Below are 19,135 nucleotides of genomic sequence, written 5' to 3' on the forward strand. Positions count from 1 at the left end.
GTTGCAGGCGAGGTCAGTGAGGTTGTGGTGCTTTTTGGCGAAACACTTTGGGAACGGAACAAAATTGCCGTCACCCTTCCGTGACAATAAGGGCAACGTGTGGTTGAGCTGTGGCGTATTATCCCAGCAGAACGGTTTGTTAACTCCATCACACACTGAGCGAGCAACATCCTGCTGTTTCCAGTTTGCAGCCTGCCTTTTTTTGTTTGTTAAGTTACTCAGAGGAAGATCGTGAATGGTGCTTCCTACAAACAAGTGAAGTGCCGCTTCCAGCTCAAGAGTCAGAGATAAGCTTCAGGTTAAAATCAGGCTGATTTCAACAGTGATGAGTTATAGCTACGGAGGCAAATCCACAATTGTCCAGCAGCATCCTGACGTTTTTCCCAGCTGAGGTCATCATCGCCTGCTCCGGCCTCTCCCTCTCTGTTTGTCGTCACGGTATCACTTGTGAAATTGAGTTTTTTTAGGGTCAGATATCAAATACTTCCTCTCGCACTACTCAACGGGAAATGTCACAGTTGCAGGTGCGTTGATTTCCTCTACACAACTTCCTGTTTGCTCAACTGTGTGCTCATCATTCACATGCCGCTTCAGTCTGAATATGTCAGAGTGACACCAGATCCCTGTCCGGTCCTAAATATTTGTTTCCGACAGCAGGACACTGAAAATGTGTTTAAGAAAAACATGAAGTTTTTATTTATTTAAAAAATATTTTAATGCACCATTAATAAAGGGTCCAACGCATTAATACAAGAGAAATATTGCAAATAATATTAAAATAATCATCAAATTAAAAGGAAAAACAATAAAAAATAAATGAATGGAAGGTATGTACATGTTTCCTCCTCATGGAGAGAGGAAAAGGAACAACATATTTACAGCTTGGAATCAGTGTGTTTCTACGAGAAACAAACACCTCTACAATATTTACATGTACTTCTTGGATTTTTTTTTCCTTTCATCTTTTTATCCTGTAGTAAAGAGGGTTGGTTTTTGTACTGAAAGGCTTTTTCATTACAACAAGAAATATCTTACACATTTTCCTGTCTGGGAGGAGGGAACGAAATAAAAAGAGCTGTTTGCTAGTTAAAAGTTCAAAAATTAAAGTTAAACTTTGGACGGCCATAGCCATGTGAAAAACAGAGACACAACACAACAAGGGCCGTAGACATCCCATCTGAGTGCAGCGAAATCACCAAACTACCCAGGCTCATTTATCTACCAGGCACACAGTTTAAACCTTCCACCCATTTACACTGCAAACAGATAGTAAGCGGGACATTTGTTTGCCCTAAGCTCAAACATTTTGCAGTGAAGGATGTTTTGGATGGGGCGAACACGCTCAAACAGACACATACTAATGCATCCTGGAAAGGAAAAGAGCAACTAAACCTGTAAATAGTCTTGACCTAATAAAACAAATGTGCCTTCTTAAAAACATTTGGAGCACACACACACACGCAGCGACTTTAGTTCAACAGGGACCAAACATTTTATAAGAGGACCTGCAGGAGCAGAAGGAAAAACTTGCAGAAGTAAAACGTTTCCTTCGTAAAATGGGAATCCGACATCTGCCAGTAAAAAAACTAAACGTGAGGATATTGTGGAGGAAACAACTCAGTACAAACAGGCAGAAAGAAAAGAGATCCAACTAACAAACACGCAACGAGTCCTTCTCTCAAAACTATTTGTTGATTTTGTTGGGGAGTAGCCAAAGAAAGGAAAGAGAAAAAAAGAAAAGATAACACAGGCCAATTTTCAGTTGTGCTGATCCTGCAGACAAATATTCAGCAGCCATGTAAAAATAACACAGTTTTAGCTAGAACTTAATGGACATAGATAATTTCACATAGGGGTTAAAAACAGTAGTTCAAAGGGCTTTACTCTAATCGAGACCGAAGGTTGTGGTGGCGAATCAGGAAAGTAACGCACAGTGAAGAAGGGAAACGACAGTTTTTTATAGGGCTGGTGAATCGCGGGTACACTGAAGCTCATTTCACTGTAAGATACTTACAGCTACTGCAACTAAATAACAATACCGTTAATAACAGCAATAGTAATATTAATTTAATACTATGAAATGAAGGAGAAGAAAAAAAAGAAAAAAAAAAAGCTCCAAAACAATCGTCACACTTGGAAATCTTGCATAACTGAAGACCAAATCGACTGTGAAAAGTGCGCCCTTAACAAGCGCTTTTTAAAAACCCTGAATTTGTCTGATATTCCTGTGCGTCTGTGTGCGGATCTGTGGGGGAACGGGGAGGGGGTTTGACACTGGAAGAGAGATCCCAGGCTGCAGGTCACGTGAGCTGATGCAGACATAAAATACCTTTTTGTGTTTGTTTTTTTGTGTTTAGTTTAGTTTTTGTTTTGTTTTATCCCCCGTATCTCATTGTCTTCCTACGAAACGGATCTTGGCATGAAGACTGAAAGGCCTTTCATGCCAGGCTGCATGGGACAATTCACTCGGAAAGTATTACCCAATTCAAGTTTCAACAATACTGCCACAGAAGAGCTAATGCTGAAGCAGAGGCCCCCACGCCCCACCCCTCCTCATATTCTTCAAATGCCAGGTTACACAAACCCCCCACACACACACCGACTTGTGTAACTGCCAAGTGAATGAAAAGTGTGCGTGAAAAGTGCAATTGTGTGCGTCTCTGTTTCCTGGGTTTTTGTGAGGACGGCTGCAAAAGGCCATCCGGAGAGGGGGGAGGAAGAGGAGGCTGCCGGGGAGGGAGGGAGGGAGGGAGGGAGGAAGAGAGGGAGGAGGGGGGGTCCTTTGTTTTCAAATGTACACTGAGGAGGGCTAACTTTGGGGAAGGGGTGTGTGGTTGCGGCCGGGACTGGGCGGCCATTGGCAAAGACAGTGAGGGTGAGAATTGCGTCATCTAGTTCAGCGTCCCTCGGCAGTTCTCCGTTCCACAAAGGCAGGGGATCTTGTTGTCCTCCAGGGGGAATTTGTAGTCGTAGGTGATTTCTTCGTTGACTGCGATGGCCTGCTTCGAGTAGATCACGATCTTCTTCTGGGACTCGATGGTGATAACCTTGGCGTAGCAGTTTGGCTGGAAAGGACGAGAGAGAAGAAGAGGGAGTGAGGAATGAGTTATTATGAGTCAAACTGGCCTTGTGTTTCCAATTTAAAACAAACAAAATAATAAAATAAAAAATGCAGACGAGTGCTGAGGCACGTTCACACTCACAGTGCAGCAGTGGTTGATGAATCGCGCCAGGTTACCACACTTGGTGGCGTCGATAATTGTGTCGTGGTCCACTCTGAACAAGTAGCTGCTCCCGATGCCCTGCTGTGCGTACCGCTTCTCTCGATTGTCAGCCACCATCTGGACAACACAACAACGCAACACAATACACACACAACATGTTAACACTGCACCAGCTAGGGGAAGCACAATGACTATCGGTACAGATAATTATCGGCCCGATATTGGCGGACAATTATCGGCCTAAATACAGATACATCTGATACTCATAGTACAGTATATTATAATTAGCCAGCATTGCCTTGATTTTGCTCATTTTCAGTCCGTTTGTCCCCTAAGTTGATTTGAAACAATAATAAATGTTGATTTTTGAAGAGTCATAACTGTTCTTGTTTTGTTTTTTAATGGGACTAGCGATATCAGCTATATTATTTGATTAAGTCAGAGGCAAAGCTATAATGTTAAAGTCATCTCTACTCACTAGATCTGCAACACAAAAATTGATCGTCAACTATTTTGTTAATCAAATAATCGTTTTGAGTAGTTTTTTAAGAAAAAAAGTCCAAATTCTCTCATTTCAGCTTCTTAAATGTGAATATTTCTGGTTTCTTTGTTCCTTTATGACAATAAACTGAGTATCTCTTTTGTTTGTGGACAAACCAATACATTTGAGGACGTCATCTTGTGGTTTGGGAAACATTGATTGACATTTTTCAACATTTTTTAAAATATTTTATTGACCAAACAACTAATCGATTAATCGTTTAAATAATAGACCGATTAATCGATAATGAAAATCGTTAGCTGCAGCCCTACTACTCACTACATCTTAGCCTTTCTTAAATTAAAAAGGTTATCTGTATCGGGATCGGTTGTGAGAATAGTTATCGGTATCGGTGAAAAAAAAGAAAAACGCGTTTTGAATCCGTACCTGTCGGATGTTTTGACCCACATACTCGATGACCATCTCGTCAGCAGCGATGGGCTCCATGGCGAACAGACCCCACTCGTGGATCCTGCTGCGTCCGAAACGAAGCCTCTTCTTACGGAACTGCGGGAGAAATCAGAAAAAGACCAACTCTTAACTTACTCTTGGTGGATTTATATCACATTCATAACAAGCAACAACTGGATTATCCAAACACATTCACAAGGCTCCACACTGAGTTTTAACAGAGAATAAACAAGCGCAAAAGTATCAGTAACTTTATATCAACAGGGAAACCAAACGTTGGATCTTTGCCCTGAGGAGAAAAACGGCTGCTGCTTCAACATTTAACCATCTAATGATCTTAGATGGTAAATGAGTGTATGCATTTAAATTCTCCTTCCTATCTATCTATCTATCTATCTATCTATCTATCTATCTATCTATCTATCTATCTATCTATCTATCTATCTATCTATCTATCTATCTATCTATCCATCTATCTATCTATGGTACATAAGTATATGCATTTAAATTCTCCACAGCTTGCAAACAGATTGTGACTCTGTTTATCACAGTCACAGTGGGAAAAAAGCCACAACTTTAAGACTTGCCCACCACCACACTTTAATTTGACCACCACCCTTTTTTCTTTGAAGGGGGCTGCTGGTAAACTGGGATAACAAGACTGATTTCCCATCACGATAGCTCAGCAACTGTTGGGTTCAACAGACGACAAACATCTGCTGTTTAGCACAGAGCGCCGTGCTGCTTAACGGTCTTCTCTTCCACGGATGTAAATGGAAGAGAGGGGGCCTCAAAAGTATTAAAATCCATTTATCCTACAGAAGGATAACAAAGGTTACAGATGGTGATTAAATTAAGTTTTACTGGTTTGTGGACATTTCATATCAGGGGAAAATAATATAAATAACTCTATGCGCATTCCAAGGAGTGTATGTAAAGATGATGAAGTACAGTAATGTGGATCATGTGCGTGTAACTGAGTGGATGCGTGACGGAGCAGGTCAGCTGGCGGAGCAGCCGTACCTTCAGCTGGTTGAGTTTCAACAAGTCAGAGTCCATGACGGCCGTGGTGCCGATGACGGTGAGGAGTCGCCGCTGCTCTGAGCGTCTCTCCGATAGCACCCGGTTTGCGCCCTGGCAGGAAACAAGACACACACACAGTCAGACACACACACACATACACTTTAATCAAACTGGGAACGATGACGCAATATCACGTTATCATGTTATCATGTTATCATGTGGCCTTCAACTGGAGGAGCTTGAACTGAATAAGCCCTTTGAGCTCGATGTGCAATAGGGAGTGAATGTGGGTGAAGGCCGTTGTGAAACTAATGACTAACGGCTCAGTGAGAGACGGCAGGTTTCAGTTTTTTTGTGCGTTTTCACATGATCTCAGCATTTTTTTCCAGTGGCTTTTGGTTACATAGACCCGAGGTTAAAACATTTAAGTTATAAACAAGCGTAAAAATGAGCAAATACATCTAATTTATACTGTTTGAGAATTTCCTGAGGCGTCTCATGGATGAAGGAGCTCTGCCTTTTTAGTCTGAAGCTGCTACTTCATCATTCATATCGTGCTTTTCAAGATATTTGGACTGTGTGTCATGTTTGTTTTAACGAATTGATACCGATTAAAAAGAGCTCAATTGCTAGGATGAGTTTGACCTGTGTGGAGAACAGCTCAAGGCTCTCTGATAAAAACCATTATGAATCTTAATGCAGCCTTATCAGTGTTTGTTTATTGTAATAATAAGGATTTTATGGACTAAATTAAACATAAACAGTCTGTGCTGGTTGTTTGCATTATTACATGAATGTAGTGAAAAGACGAGTTAAGTTACTTGGTCAAAGTTCAGCATCTTTACCAACCAGCCAAGTTGTAGAAGTACTAGAGCGATCCTCCCACCTTTCTCAGTTACAGCCCTGAGTTATGGCCAGATGTCGTGCCATAATAACGACTAAATTCTTGACTTGTGGCCAAAAAGTTGGGTTTGTGAACGCGGCAGTGAACTTTGCCTAACAAACTTCCAAGTCCAATGTTTGTGCCACATTTGTACAAATTCCTCGGAGGCACCACTGAGAAGTCACGATCATGAGAACTGGACAAACACGAGGAGCAGAGTTATAAAAAAATATATGTATTAAATTACACGCTAACGGTCTGTGTCTGTCTGTGCTTGCAGTCATCGCCCGCCTCGTCATGAGTTCGTGACACCGAGACTGCACAGTTTTGCAGGAAAGAAAGAAAGAAAGGTGGGACTGGCTGTAGCTGACAGGGCCATCGCAGAGTCACAGAAACAACATGACTCACGTTTGAGAGGCGAGTGATAACAAAACAAACAATTGTTTTGTTTGCTGTAGCAGTCTGTTCTGATACATGCGTGATAAATGCCGAGAAATGTAAGATGCTGGCATAATTAAGAAAGACTTAACCCTTATCAGCAACATGGGATCTGAATCAGCTTCTGAAGAACAATATCTCTGCTTTGAACCGTTTCTACCGTTTACTCCTCCACGCTCAGACCACCAGGAAGAATAAAGCACATCAGTGTGTGTCCATCAGAGAAGGCCGATTGTACCGAGAGCAGTGCTGATGTGTTGTCCCACTGCCATAATCCCTACAGTATAGTCATAGCAGTAGGTTTGTTACCTTTAACTCCTAAACGCTCTGGTGGACAAGTTGTGACCTGCACATTCACCACACTGAGTTGTTTTCGAGGTAAATTGATGCGCGCTGCCTTCAGGGGCAGTTTTTTGGCAAGCATTCTATGCTTTGGAGTTGTTGGATTGTGTATTTGATGAGTTTGATGAGGGAAACCAAGAAATCCCATGAGCCTCCGTAGCGTAGCTCTGAGCAGCTCACGGCTCTGCTCCGCCGTTCTAAAAATAGCTTGCACCGACAAATAATGGTAACAAACCAACGGCTAAGACTATAGGGGGCCAATTTGCCAAAATGTTGAACTATCCCTTTGAGAAGGAGTTAACACTTATCAGCAACATGGGATCTGAATCAGCTTCTGAAGAACATTATCTCTCTGCTTTGAATCGTTTCTACCGTTTACTCCTCCACACTCAGACCACCAGGAAGAATAAACCACTAGAGTGTGTGTCCATCGGAGGAGGCAGACTGCACCGAGAGCAGAGCTGATACGTCAGACCTGTTCATCATCGGCTCTGTTCATACCTGCTGCCATGTGTCTAATGTGGTGTCCAGTTACGTCTCATTTTGTGCAGCTGAGGTTACATATAAACAAGGCTGCGGGGGTGACTGTAAATCTAATTGCGTGTGGTCCGATTACAACATAAATATGCTTTTCTCCATGGTGATACCGAGACGTGGCGGAAAGCAGCCATGGAAAACACATTAATGACAAATCAAGGCACTGCATAGCAACTAAAGCAAAGAAGAGGATTTTCCTCTTTCTCTTTCGGGGATGATCTCAATCTCCGAGTGTTACTACCGTTTGTGACCAAACAACTGGCAACGTGTGAGTAACACACGGACCTAATGGAAACCATCTATGGTGAATCATGTCACATGGAGGGTTAAACTCCTGACGCCACCAAATAAACCTCCATATCTAAAGTTATAAAAGAGGAACAAAGCAAGAATAAATGCTGAGAATAGCAAAAATGACAGCTGAAATAATATTTGGGATGGCGTGGAAGTGTGTAAGAGTTTATGTGCGTGTGTGTGGTGGGAGTTGCTGAGGCTATTTATGCACTAAACTATGCGAGTATGTAGGAGTGGGTTTGAACCTGTCGCAGGACTTTTAGGAAGAGTTTTATTTTTGTTTGCTTATGTCAAAATGAATGTGCTCTTTGTTAAGTGAAATCCAAATTGCAGGAGGTTTCGATTCCGCTTCTTCAGCACAGAGCAACTCCCCGAAACGAAGACAGATGTAGACAAAGTCAAAGGTAGAAGTTTGTTTTTATGTCTGGTGGGGATATTTAAAAGACACTTGAATGTGAGTCCTTTTATAACCTGACATAAATCTTCTTCAGGGTCTGTGTATTGTTGGAAATTGTGCACAACTTGACAAAAACACGAGGAAATTCATGAGGCTTTGTGACGATCGAATACCAGGAAAAACCACATCACTGTTCCACACATCCAACTTGTTTTATTTTGTACCCTTTCGGAAACCCTCACTTACTACCCCGTCATTACATGGAGCAGCTCTGCCTGCTTGACTCTTGCCAATTTAATCCCAGGGGGGAATTTTATCATGTGTATCTGTAATAACCAACCACATTCGGAAACCACCGAATCCAGGGAAAGTAGGTTTACAGCGTCGGTCTGAAGCCGAGGAGGAAGAGGAAGAGGAGGAGGAGGAGAATACTTTCACAAACACAGTCATCAGCAGCCACGCTTGCATTTCTTATGAACTCGGCCTCACCCTTCCGCAGAATTACACATTACGCCTTTAAAGTGGATTTTAATTTGTCAAGAGACCTTTCCTTGTTGTCTCAGGCCCCGCACTTTGTTTGCAGATTCACTTCCAGGCTGCGTGTTCTCAGGTCCTTTCAGCTTTTTTTAATAAAAAAAACCCAGACCGTCTGAGTAAAAGCCAGCAGACTGCGGGGGCTGGTGGTGCTGATCATTATTTCATTAAGCTGAGTCAGAACGCTTTTGTCTGTATCTTAATGTAAGCTACCTGATACAAATTAGACTGACCCAACTTCAGATTGATTTCCTATAAAAAGCTCTCCATTAGGGCTGAGTATGTTCACACAGTCTCCTTAAAGAGGAGCGATGCAAGTCTGGTCTCTTTTCCGCTGTTTTGCTAATGAAGCCGGTGTGAAATCAATCAATCAATAGGGCAGTAGATAACGTTATACTGTATATGTATGTTACGATGTGTAAATTTGTGTAGTTTTGTGATCAATATTATGTGTACCCACTCACTCCCTGACATTGCTTGTGAATTTGCATGGCTGTGTGAAGATGTGTGTAGGTTTTACAGCCAAAACAGGTCAAAAACTAATATTTTAGTCTAAATTTTGATTAGTATCGATACGGTTGAAGAGTGAATTAGGTAACTTGTATAAGATGGAAGAGCAGGTTCTTAGGTAAAATATGAGGAATCATTTCATCAATGTTTATTTCAAACCACCATGCTGGTACAGCTAGTCAAACAGTGACTGACAGGGGTGGGGATGGTTGTATCACATTTTATCTTTGTTGTTTTAAGTGTCATTAAGTGTCACCATCAAGGCCCCGTTTCCTCTGCTTTGCCGTGGGCTTCTTTCAGGCCACACTTTACTGTTCCACCACTTCTGACTTATCCTCATCTCTATCTTGATAGCTGCAGGTGTGAAAGGAGGCTCCCACATGAAAATCAGTGGCCCTGAAATGTGTGTTTCTCTTCTATAATCAACATTCTACATTCCCATTTGGGGTTTGCCTGTATGACACACAAAACAAAAACAACTCCGGCCCAACCCACCCAACCGGACCGGACGCGTCAGTTCGAGTCCCGTTCGGCGGGAATATGTAGGCTACAAATGACTCAGGTCGGGCTGTGCCTCGGGCTTCTCCTTTTTTTTTGACCAAGTTTAGACATTTTCGGGGACAGCTTTATCCAGGGGTTAGGGGTCAGCAGCACGTGCATGGTATGCGAGAAGCTGCGAAAATGTGGATTGGAGTTTCATTGATTTAGGTTTTATCTCAATAAACAAGCGGAACGGATTCAGAAGCTCTGAAAGCAGCGCTTAGTGAACAGACTGATGTACTGACATGGTAAAAGTGGGGGGCGGGGGGTCCAAATGAATGATTTTCATATGATGAAGTCGGTAGCTACACCCACGATTATTATAAAACACTGAAGCAGAGGGAGCTCAGCTCCTGCTGGCTGTACTGCCGAGGTGAGGAGGCGGAGCTCAGCTCCGGCCCAATTTTGATTATACCTTATTTTATACATTTAACCAGTTTGTTTCTATGTTGATTCTTCTTTCTCATTCTCTCTCCCAGAAGTCTGTATAAAGATGTGCAGTCCATGGCTCTAACTTATCTATGAAATAATCTCTTACATGCTTAGAAATTTAGACAAATTTATCATAGAACAACACAAAAACATGTAGTTTTTGTTTTTAAACCACATCCAACCCAGCTCTCTGTCACTATCTATCTGTCACTCAGCAGAGGAGACAATAGGTCCAATACTGGAAACACTCATCAACTCAAATGCGCTGGTTTTCCCGCTCGGCACTTCTTTGGAAAATAAATCCTTAGTGGGGTCTGAAAAAGTCAAATCGAGCTCTGGTAGCTGATGTCACGATGTGATTAATAATTTTCCAGGACAACTCAAGCTTTTCCAGGACATTTGACTTGTTTTCCCCATTTCCATGTGTTTTCCATGACTGGAAAATTGGTCAATTTGCCAGGTTTTCCAGGACACGTGTTAAACCAACCAAAGTTAAACCATTTATTAAACCATCACAATGACTCCAAAGCTGTTTAACTAAGATAAAAATGTAGCATATTTAAGCTACAAATCCTGCATAGCTCCTCTTTAACAGTAAACTCAGCTTCTCAGTTGACGCCAGGACAACAGATGGAAAACTGGCTTAAAACGAACTGACAAAATGTTTGGAAAAGGAAATTCCAAGGTGTTGACAAAAAGAGAAATGTTGGTTTGATAAAAGCTGAGACAGAGACAGAAAACGAAGGTGGGAGTTTGCCTACCGAGCTGTCGACGTTCTCCACTTCCCGTATGACCTGCTCGGGCAGGTCCAGGTCCAGATAAACGTCCTTCTCCTTCCTGCTGATGGCGTAGTAGCCCTCGCTCCTGGCACAACCGGTCACATGCTCGCGAAGCTGTCCGTCCACGGTCTTCTTCTTACGCCGAGGGTTCGGCAGGTTGGTTAGTGCAGCTCAAAGGTCAAGGGAAACACATGAACTGAAATAAAGACTTTAGCTTTGCCCATTTGAAAAACATTCATCACATTATTGATTGAAAACAGGAGTAGATCGTTTGGACCTCGGTAACAGAGTTTAAAGGGATAGTTCAACATTTTTGGCAAATTGGCCCATTGCCATAATCCCTATAGTCATAGCAGTAGGTTTGTTACCTTTAATTGTCGGTGCAAGCTATTTTTAGAACGCGGAGCAGAGCCGTGAGCTGCTCAGAGCTACGCTACGTAGGCTCATGGGATTTCTTGGTTTCCCTCATCAAACTCATCAAATACACAATCCAACAACTCGAAAACACTCTGGTAGACAAGTTGTGACCTGCACATTCACCACGCTATGAGATAATAACAGAACGTTACGAGACAGAGTTGTTTTCAAGGGAAATTCATGCAAAACCGCTGATGCTCGTTCACGTCGGGGGCAGTTTTTCAAGCAAGCAGTCTCTGTTTTTACCTCTAAAACAACTATTTGCCAAAATGTTGAACTATCCCTTTAATCTGCACGGCAACCGCACAGACGCACTGATAAGGATATTAGTGTGGGTGACCCAGTGAGTGTCGTTGAGCCAGTCGGAGCTGTGGTCGTCCTGCAGCAGCTTCTCGTACGTCTTCTTCAGTAACATCAAGTCTTCTCCGTCCAGGCCGGAGTTCCAGATGTCGTAGAGGATGGTCATCTGCTCAAACTCGCTGCGGTTTTCGAACTTGATGGCCGGAAGTTCGGGCGCCGGGACGGGTTTGGGCCAGCGCTGGGACGACGTCACCCCGGCCTCCTGCAGGAAGAGGCGCTCGCTCTTCCTCACCACCTCGTCCTCCGTGTCCGTGCTGGACAGCTCCCCGGACTCAAGCTCCTCCACGTCCACGTCCTCCTCCGAGTCCTGTGCACAGGAAGAGCAACGTTACCGCCCAGCTGACGGTGAAGGAACACAACTATCCTCCAGTACAAACCACAACAGTAGCAGTTTCTTTTCCTCGGTTCATACTAAGGCAATAAATAAGTAATTCAATCTCTTTCAGGTCAGGTAAAAAAAAAAAAATTCCAGTGGCTAAACCAGTTTTTATTATCTTTAGACTAAATACTTAGTGAATGACCAAGCCCCAGTTGAGTTATTTTTCTCCCAATCCCAAGTGATTTCATATCTTTACAGAAAATCATTTAAAAATAATGAGGCAGAACAGAAAAGTGTTTCCCATTTAAGGTCAAACAGCTCAGACAGAAGGTTGGTGTTTAATCTGGTTATTACATCGGTTCTGTGTCATGTTTGTGTACTGTATGTGCACGTTTTAACATCCGAGTGACACAGACGTGGGTGGACAGTAAAGTCTTTTCACTTCCTTACCTGTACAAACAACCCAAAACCCACAGAAAAAATAAAAACGCGAACTTGAGTTGACTCATAGAAAAAAAAACGTGGCACAGAGACACTGCGACAGGTTGTTGCGTATTCACGATTGAGACACACACACAAGCGTTTACAGGAACAACCGATTCCCACGCACCTCTAGTTTCCGCTTCTTCTGCTTCTTGCCCGGCTGCTGCTGCTGCTGCTGCTCCTGCTTCTTCGTGTGGTGAACCTCGAGGTTTTCTTTGTCTTTTCTCCTCCTCTTTTTGCTCTCGTCCTTCTCCAGTTCAAAACCTTTGGGGGTCACGCTCTTCTTCTTCGCCGACGGAGGCGTGACGGCCGCCGCGGCAGCCTGACCCACGTCCTCTGACTCACAAGGCACTCCCGCTGGAGACAAATACTCCCCTGTGTCTCCCCCCCTGGGTGGCAGCGCCTCGCCGATGACCTCCTCCGGCGCTTCCAGCACCCCGGAGATCGCGTTGAGGTCCGCCGGCAGCAAGACGGACGAGTCTTGTTTCGAGGAAGTCCTTTTGCTGGCGGGCGGCGCCGAGACAACAACCGGCGGTTTGCAGTAGTTGTGCTCCATGAGGACGACGACGCCCTCGGGACTCAGAACCAGAGCCAGCGTCTCCGGGGAGAAGAGATCCTCCTCCATCTTCTGCTCCTCCGCCTCGTCCGACGTCTCCGTCTCCTCCGAGTCCCCGGCGTCGGGGTCCATCTTCAGCGCCACGTCGGCCAGCACGGAGAGGTCGGCGGTGGAGGCCGAGGCCAGCTGCAGCAGGCTGGACGCCCCCAGCTGCTCTCTGAGTCTCAGCCGCTGCTCGCTCTCCTCCTCGTCCTCGTCCTCCTCTCTGAGCGAGTGGCAGGACGAGGCGGACAGGCTGGTCGTTCGCGGTCGACCTCGGGAGCGTTTAGCGGCGGCGGCGGCGGGCGGAACGGGAGCCTCCTCGAAGGCCATCCTGCACATGGAGGCGTGATCCAGCGGCAGGTTCTGCACGGTGCGGCACACCATGACCGGGGCGCCGGGGGATCTGGGCGAGTCTTTGCCCGAGCCCCTTTTGCCGGGGGACTTGACGGGGGTGGTCTGGGGAGAAACGGGGGGTCCCTTTTTGGATTCATCGGGCTCTTGCGGCCGCCCGGGCAGCGGCGGTACGATGAGGGCGTTGCCTTCTCCCGGTTTGGAGGCGAAGGGGAGCAGCTGGATGCCCTGAGGGGGGCGAGACGACGACGACGAGGGCGTGGAGCCGGCGGGGGCGGGGAAGTCCGAGGGGGGCCGGCCGGGGGAGAGGAGGAGGAGGGGGGAGTCGCCGCCCGCCGCCACCAGCGAGGGAGACGGAGACAGCGGCGCGACGGGCGGCAGCTGTGTTTTGCCGTCGTTCTCGTCCGTGGAGAACGACACCGTCTTCCTGCGTTTCTTAAGCGGCGGCACCAGAACAATGGGCGACGAGGGACGCGGGTACGGCGGCGACGGAGGCCGCTTGTTCGGAGCTTCTGCTTTGCCGTCCTTAGCGTCACCTGCGGGGAAATATGAAAAGTTTAGATTAGGACTGATCCAAAATAAACAGAATGTGTGGTTTGAGTTGATTTGTCTGTGTTGACTGAGAGAACACGGACCGACGGCTGCAAACTTCACTTTATTTTCTATTAGTATTATATGAATAGTATAAAGGGGGAGGACTACAAAAGCTTTCACCTTCTTTTTACCCCTTTTGAACATGACGAGTATCTTTTTTTGAGATGATGAAAAGCGATAATATCTTATTTTTATTATTATTATTTATCACTGCATTGGCTGGCTCGGTTTGTCTAAACTTTTAATGTTTGTTCTTAAAGCTATCCACTTGCTCCAGTATATCTGTCCGATTGCTTAAAGCTTAGACGACACTATAGAGCTCTACAGGCCTTTCTCAAATTTTAAACATCATCTCAGTAGCGGCCCCTAAGTTGTGGAACTCCTTACCCCCTGAATTACATTTTATGAATGACCTGGCACTCCTCAGGTCTAATCTTAAAACTCACTTATTTAGAAAGGCTTTTAATATCCAGTGACATTTATCATTTGTCATGTACTGTATTTTATCATTTCTGTGTTCTCTTTCTTTTTCTTTATATCTGTTATGTAAAGCACTTTGTTCATCACTCCACATGTTGTAAAGTGCTATATACACTACTCACAAAAAGTTAGGGATGTTTGGCTTTTGGATTAAATTTCAGAATGCACCTAAAATGCGCTATAACCTTTACAGGTGAACTTAATTTAACCTTCTCTAAAGTTTTGAATGCACATGTCCAATTGTTCAATGTTTCAGTTCTTATTGAATAACATGCTGTTCTCTGATTTTTGTTGTGCTACAGTATAGCCACCACTGTTGTTAGCTTTTGTTTGAGATAAAGAAATTACCATTGCATCCCTCTACTACTTTTTATAGGGATATTCTTGTCAAATATCCCTAACTTTGTGTGAGTAGTGTATATAAATGTTATTATTATTTAGTTTGTTTTGTTTTTATTCTTGCCATGTTAAATAAAATTGATTGATTGAGAGTTTAAAAAAAAGCTTGTGCCAGAAACAGCAGGTTTTATCAGCAGGTCGTGACAACTGTACAAACCCGTTTCGGTGAATTTAAAAAGAAAATGAAGTCAAAGTCCTTGAATTATTAACCAGATAACTTTGGTGTTGACCATGTCCTCATTGCATATTTGAACTGACCTGATTTGATGTCAGCCTTTGGAACAGCTGTTGCGTTATTTCCCCTGAGTGAAAAAAAGAGAAAGAGAGTAAATTAATAACAACATAATGAAAAATACCTGTTATCTGACAGAATACATAAGAGTCTGACACAAAACTTCATCATACCTGTCATTCTCTTTCTCCATTGTGCTGTCCATAGTCGACTCGTCCATGGTGTCCAGTCCTTCACTCTCGGCCCTCTCTCCTTCCTCTTCATCCTCATCCTCAGAGGAAGACGAGGACGAGGATGCGGAAGAAGAGGAGCCCTCGGAAGATGAGGAGAGACTCTCATCGTCGCTATCAGCACTGAGGCCATCGTCTAAAAAAACAAAAGTAGAAGTGTTAGGTGTAAAACTTGCTGAACTGAACATAAAGATAAATAAAAACATAGTAATTAGATTAGTGGTTGAGGTTTACCATCAGACTCCTTGTCACTCTCTCCTTCCTCATCCTCCTACACAGAAAAAACAAGTTAGAGTCACAACACTGAAAAAAAATACAGTGAAATGCTGCCATCTAGCTGATGATCAGAGGAAGAACAACATTATTCCTATGAAACGTGAACTCACCGCAATAAAATAAAATAAAATAAAATAAATGATAATAATCCAGTAACTTCTTGCGTTTCATTTGGACCAAACATTGACATTAATACTCGTAACTGTGTCGCAAACCTTTTCTGTCGAGGATCCATCTGACGTTTCCTCTCCCTCACTGTCGAGCTCCCAGGGTTTGCGGTTCCTTGGCTTCTTTTTTCTCCTCTTGTTGTCCCTTTCAGCTCCGTGTCTGTCCGCCTCTGGCATCCTCCCGTCAGCAGCTGGAAGACAAGACGTGATAATTTCAGAGTTATACGGGGCAGGCCTTTTTTGTTTCCAACCATCTTTTAAAAAGCCTTGCAACGGCAACTCTGCAAACCTTCGTCATCCTCGTCGGGCGGCGTTGAGGGTCGCGGCCTTTTCATGTCTCCCTCTTCAAGCTCCTGAGGTTCTTTCCTCTTCACCTGCACAATTAAGACACAGACAATGTTTTTTTTAAACAACAATCATGTTTTTGTAGGTAACTTAAATCTACGGATGAACCAAATCCAGGATTCGGTTTAGGATTTGGCAGAATTTTGGGGCTTTTTTATGGGGATCGCACGATATTCTGCCCTCGCTGAACAACAACGTTCAAAGCACTCTCAGCACAGCCAGCATCACTGTCACTTTAATATAAAGTCCTCTAGGCTTGATACTAACATATCATGAAAAATATCATAGACAATAATACTCACAGGCAGATATTTTCTCTGTTCTGTGGAAATAATTTCACTTTTTGGTCTCATTCTTTCTTGTTTTGAATGAGATTTAGTTTCAGATTCAGCCGAATCCTAAACAGTGGAAAATCAGGATTCGGTATACACCTGACAGTACAGCTATCAAGATAGAGATGAGGATGCGTCAGAAGTGGTGTAACAGTAAAGTGTGGCCTGAAAGAAGCCCATGGTGAAGCAGTGGAAACGGGGCCTTGATGGTGACACTTAATGACACTTAATAAAACAACAAAGATCAAAGGTGTTATAACCATCCCCACCCCTGTCAGTCACTGTTTGACTAGCTGTACCAGCATGGTGGTTTGAAATAAACATTGATGAAATGATTCCTCATATTTTACCTAAGAACCTGCTCTTTCATCTTATACAAGTTACCTAATTCAAACTTCGTATCGATAGGAATCAAAATTTAGGCTTGGTCCAAAATATTAGTTTTTGATCTAAAAAAAAAATGTGTTTTGGCTGTAAAACCTACACACTTCTTCACACAGCCATGCACATTCACAAGCAATGTCAGGGAGTGAGTGGGTACACATTATATTGATCACATAACTCTAATGTTATCCCTTATTGGTGAAAGTGATGCTGTTACAACCATCCCCCGGTCTCCCCTAAATAGAAATGTTTTGAGTGAAGAAGGGCTCCCCCTCCATACAAAAACCAATTTAACCACTGGGTATATCCCTACTAAAATGAAACGATGTAAAGACAACTTTAATTTTACTGAAGTGTAATCCAGTAAACCAGGGGAAATTAAAAAAACAAAACAATGATTTAGGGATGCAAATTATCGAATAATTTATTAATCGATAGTTGATAGACCCTATCGATCGATGATCGATTAATTGATAAGCGGCGATTTTCCTGAGAACCTAAATTTAAGGGGAAAATTCCTTATGGACTTTACACTAGTATTTGTTAATTTATTTTAAGAGCACAGCACAATGAAAATGTTTAAGTAGCACGTTATTTGGGACAGAGAGCTCTGAGGTTGAAGTCCTATCATAATGAGATGAGATGAGAGACACCGCTGCGTTTCCATTACAGATTTTCGCAAAATAAAAGCGATATTTCTGAAACTTCGAAAAAGTGCAATTGCCATTTGCGGGTGTTTCCATTGAAAGGTATTTTGCGAATGAGCCGTAATGCGTCTTGCGTTTCTATGGTGACGGCACAGCAATCTCAGCTGCCGACAGCTGTTGCTGTTATTGTTATTAACAAAGACGAAAACAGCGCTTGATTGCTGAAAGGCAAAGCCCGTGTGGCGCTGCAGCGGCCACAAATAAGGACGCACTCACACGGGCCAGTTGTTCCGTACCGTGCTGAAGCCCGAATCCCCCCCCCCCCCCCCGTCCCCCGCTGGCCCGCACTCACACCACCTCCAACCCAAGCTGCTCAAGCACGGCTGCCTCCGTTGATATAGAGGGATTATTTGTTTACCAACACAGCGGATGTGCGCTTTAACCTGACTGCAGAAAGAACGGAGCCTTTTAACACCAGCGGTGATGAGGCGCTGACAACAATATTGTGTCCACACACCCGTACTGGTTTATGTGACTTAAGGTGACATGTCGGCGCAGGAGGGAGTGGGAGCGTGGATGCGAGCCAGTCTCCTTCAACCATGCAGGGAAAAGGGGAATGATAGGAAAGGGTTTTCTAATTTATTGAGAAACAATGCCCAGGTCAGCAATGCATGACAATAAACATGTGGTTCATTTGTCCCCTCAAGTTACATAAACCAACACAGCTTGGACACACGCGCTGTTCTCCGCGGCACCGCAACGAGCGCTTTTTTTTTCTTTTCTTTTTTTTTTTTTAAATTAAGCTCCGGTAGCGACCGGCTAAACTACGGTAGGATACTGTAAACCAGCGCGGATCCGGTGTGTTTATCAAAGCTTGTCCGCCGTGCTGAGGCACCGGGTCGGTTTGAGCTGCGTTCAGGCTGCATTAACTCCTCAGGCAGCTCCGTGTCGGCGGCTTTTTGACTCGTTACTCACCGGTCGTCTGTGTGTTAGCGATGGTACAGCCTGAGTCCCGTATAGCTACAACAGGTAACAGTGTTGTCTCTTTTCACCTCCTCTCCCTCTCTCCCTTGTGTGCTGCAGTGCGCAGCGCTGCACACGTTTACACAGAGATCTGCTACATTATGTCGGCTTTGCTTGTTTACATTTCACAGTAAAACTCCCATTGAAAAGGAACGATTAATTGCAAGTAATTTAATTTAATCGATTAAATTCTTATCGACAATTAATCGATAGTCGATTAATTGTTTGCATCCCTACAATGATTCAATGACGATGAAAGACTTCCTGGTAACAGTAAGTTTAGAACTGACATTTAACAGTGTGTGTATGTACTCAGAGGTGTTGACGTAAGTCCCGGTTTGTTCTGTCAAACATGGAGCGAGTCCAAAGTTTGTTGCCGTTTGGTGCTTTTACCTTGAAGGATGGCAGTTTGAACGCTCCGCGGAGCGCAAAGCCCTCCACGCCGCCGCTCTTCGCCCAGTCCACCAGAGACATGAGTGGCTCCCGAGGACGATTGACCTTCTCCTCTTTCTTCTCATCGTCCCGTAATGCAGACACTCCCCTGACCATCGTCTGGAAAGGCTGTGGAGGGGCAACGTTTACATTTTAAAACAATCCAACACAGACCTCTGAT

General features: G+C 44.0%; 1 protein-coding gene across 3 annotated transcripts in view; it reads right to left on the reverse strand.

The window, feature by feature from the left end:
• Nucleotides 1-690: 690 nt before the first annotated feature.
• Nucleotides 691-19,135, reverse strand: part of setd1a (SET domain containing 1A, histone lysine methyltransferase) — a 28,174-nt gene continuing 9,729 nt past the window's right edge. For all 3 annotated transcript variants that reach the window (XM_085783622.1, XM_085783620.1, XM_085783621.1), the window contains 13 exons: nucleotides 18,916-19,083; nucleotides 16,081-16,165; nucleotides 15,840-15,982; nucleotides 15,583-15,619; nucleotides 15,292-15,484; nucleotides 15,145-15,188; nucleotides 12,592-13,949; nucleotides 11,630-11,969; nucleotides 10,868-11,049; nucleotides 5,200-5,310; nucleotides 4,153-4,272; nucleotides 3,204-3,341; nucleotides 691-3,065 (listed from right to left, as the gene is read on the reverse strand). In XM_085783622.1, coding sequence (XP_085639748.1) covers nucleotides 2,892-3,065; nucleotides 3,204-3,341; nucleotides 4,153-4,272; nucleotides 5,200-5,310; nucleotides 10,868-11,049; nucleotides 11,630-11,969; nucleotides 12,592-13,949; nucleotides 15,145-15,188; nucleotides 15,292-15,484; nucleotides 15,583-15,619; nucleotides 15,840-15,982; nucleotides 16,081-16,165; nucleotides 18,916-19,083 — 3,093 coding nt within the window. In that variant the 3' untranslated portion in view covers nucleotides 691-2,891. The remainder of the gene's footprint in view (nucleotides 3,066-3,203; nucleotides 3,342-4,152; nucleotides 4,273-5,199; nucleotides 5,311-10,867; nucleotides 11,050-11,629; nucleotides 11,970-12,591; nucleotides 13,950-15,144; nucleotides 15,189-15,291; nucleotides 15,485-15,582; nucleotides 15,620-15,839; nucleotides 15,983-16,080; nucleotides 16,166-18,915; nucleotides 19,084-19,135) is intronic.

The sequence above is a fragment of the Trachurus japonicus genome, chromosome 8, assembly GCF_045865225.1.
Source record: "Trachurus japonicus isolate A0001 chromosome 8, Traja_1.0".
In the NCBI taxonomy this organism is placed as follows: domain Eukaryota; kingdom Metazoa; phylum Chordata; class Actinopteri; order Carangiformes; family Carangidae; genus Trachurus; species Trachurus japonicus.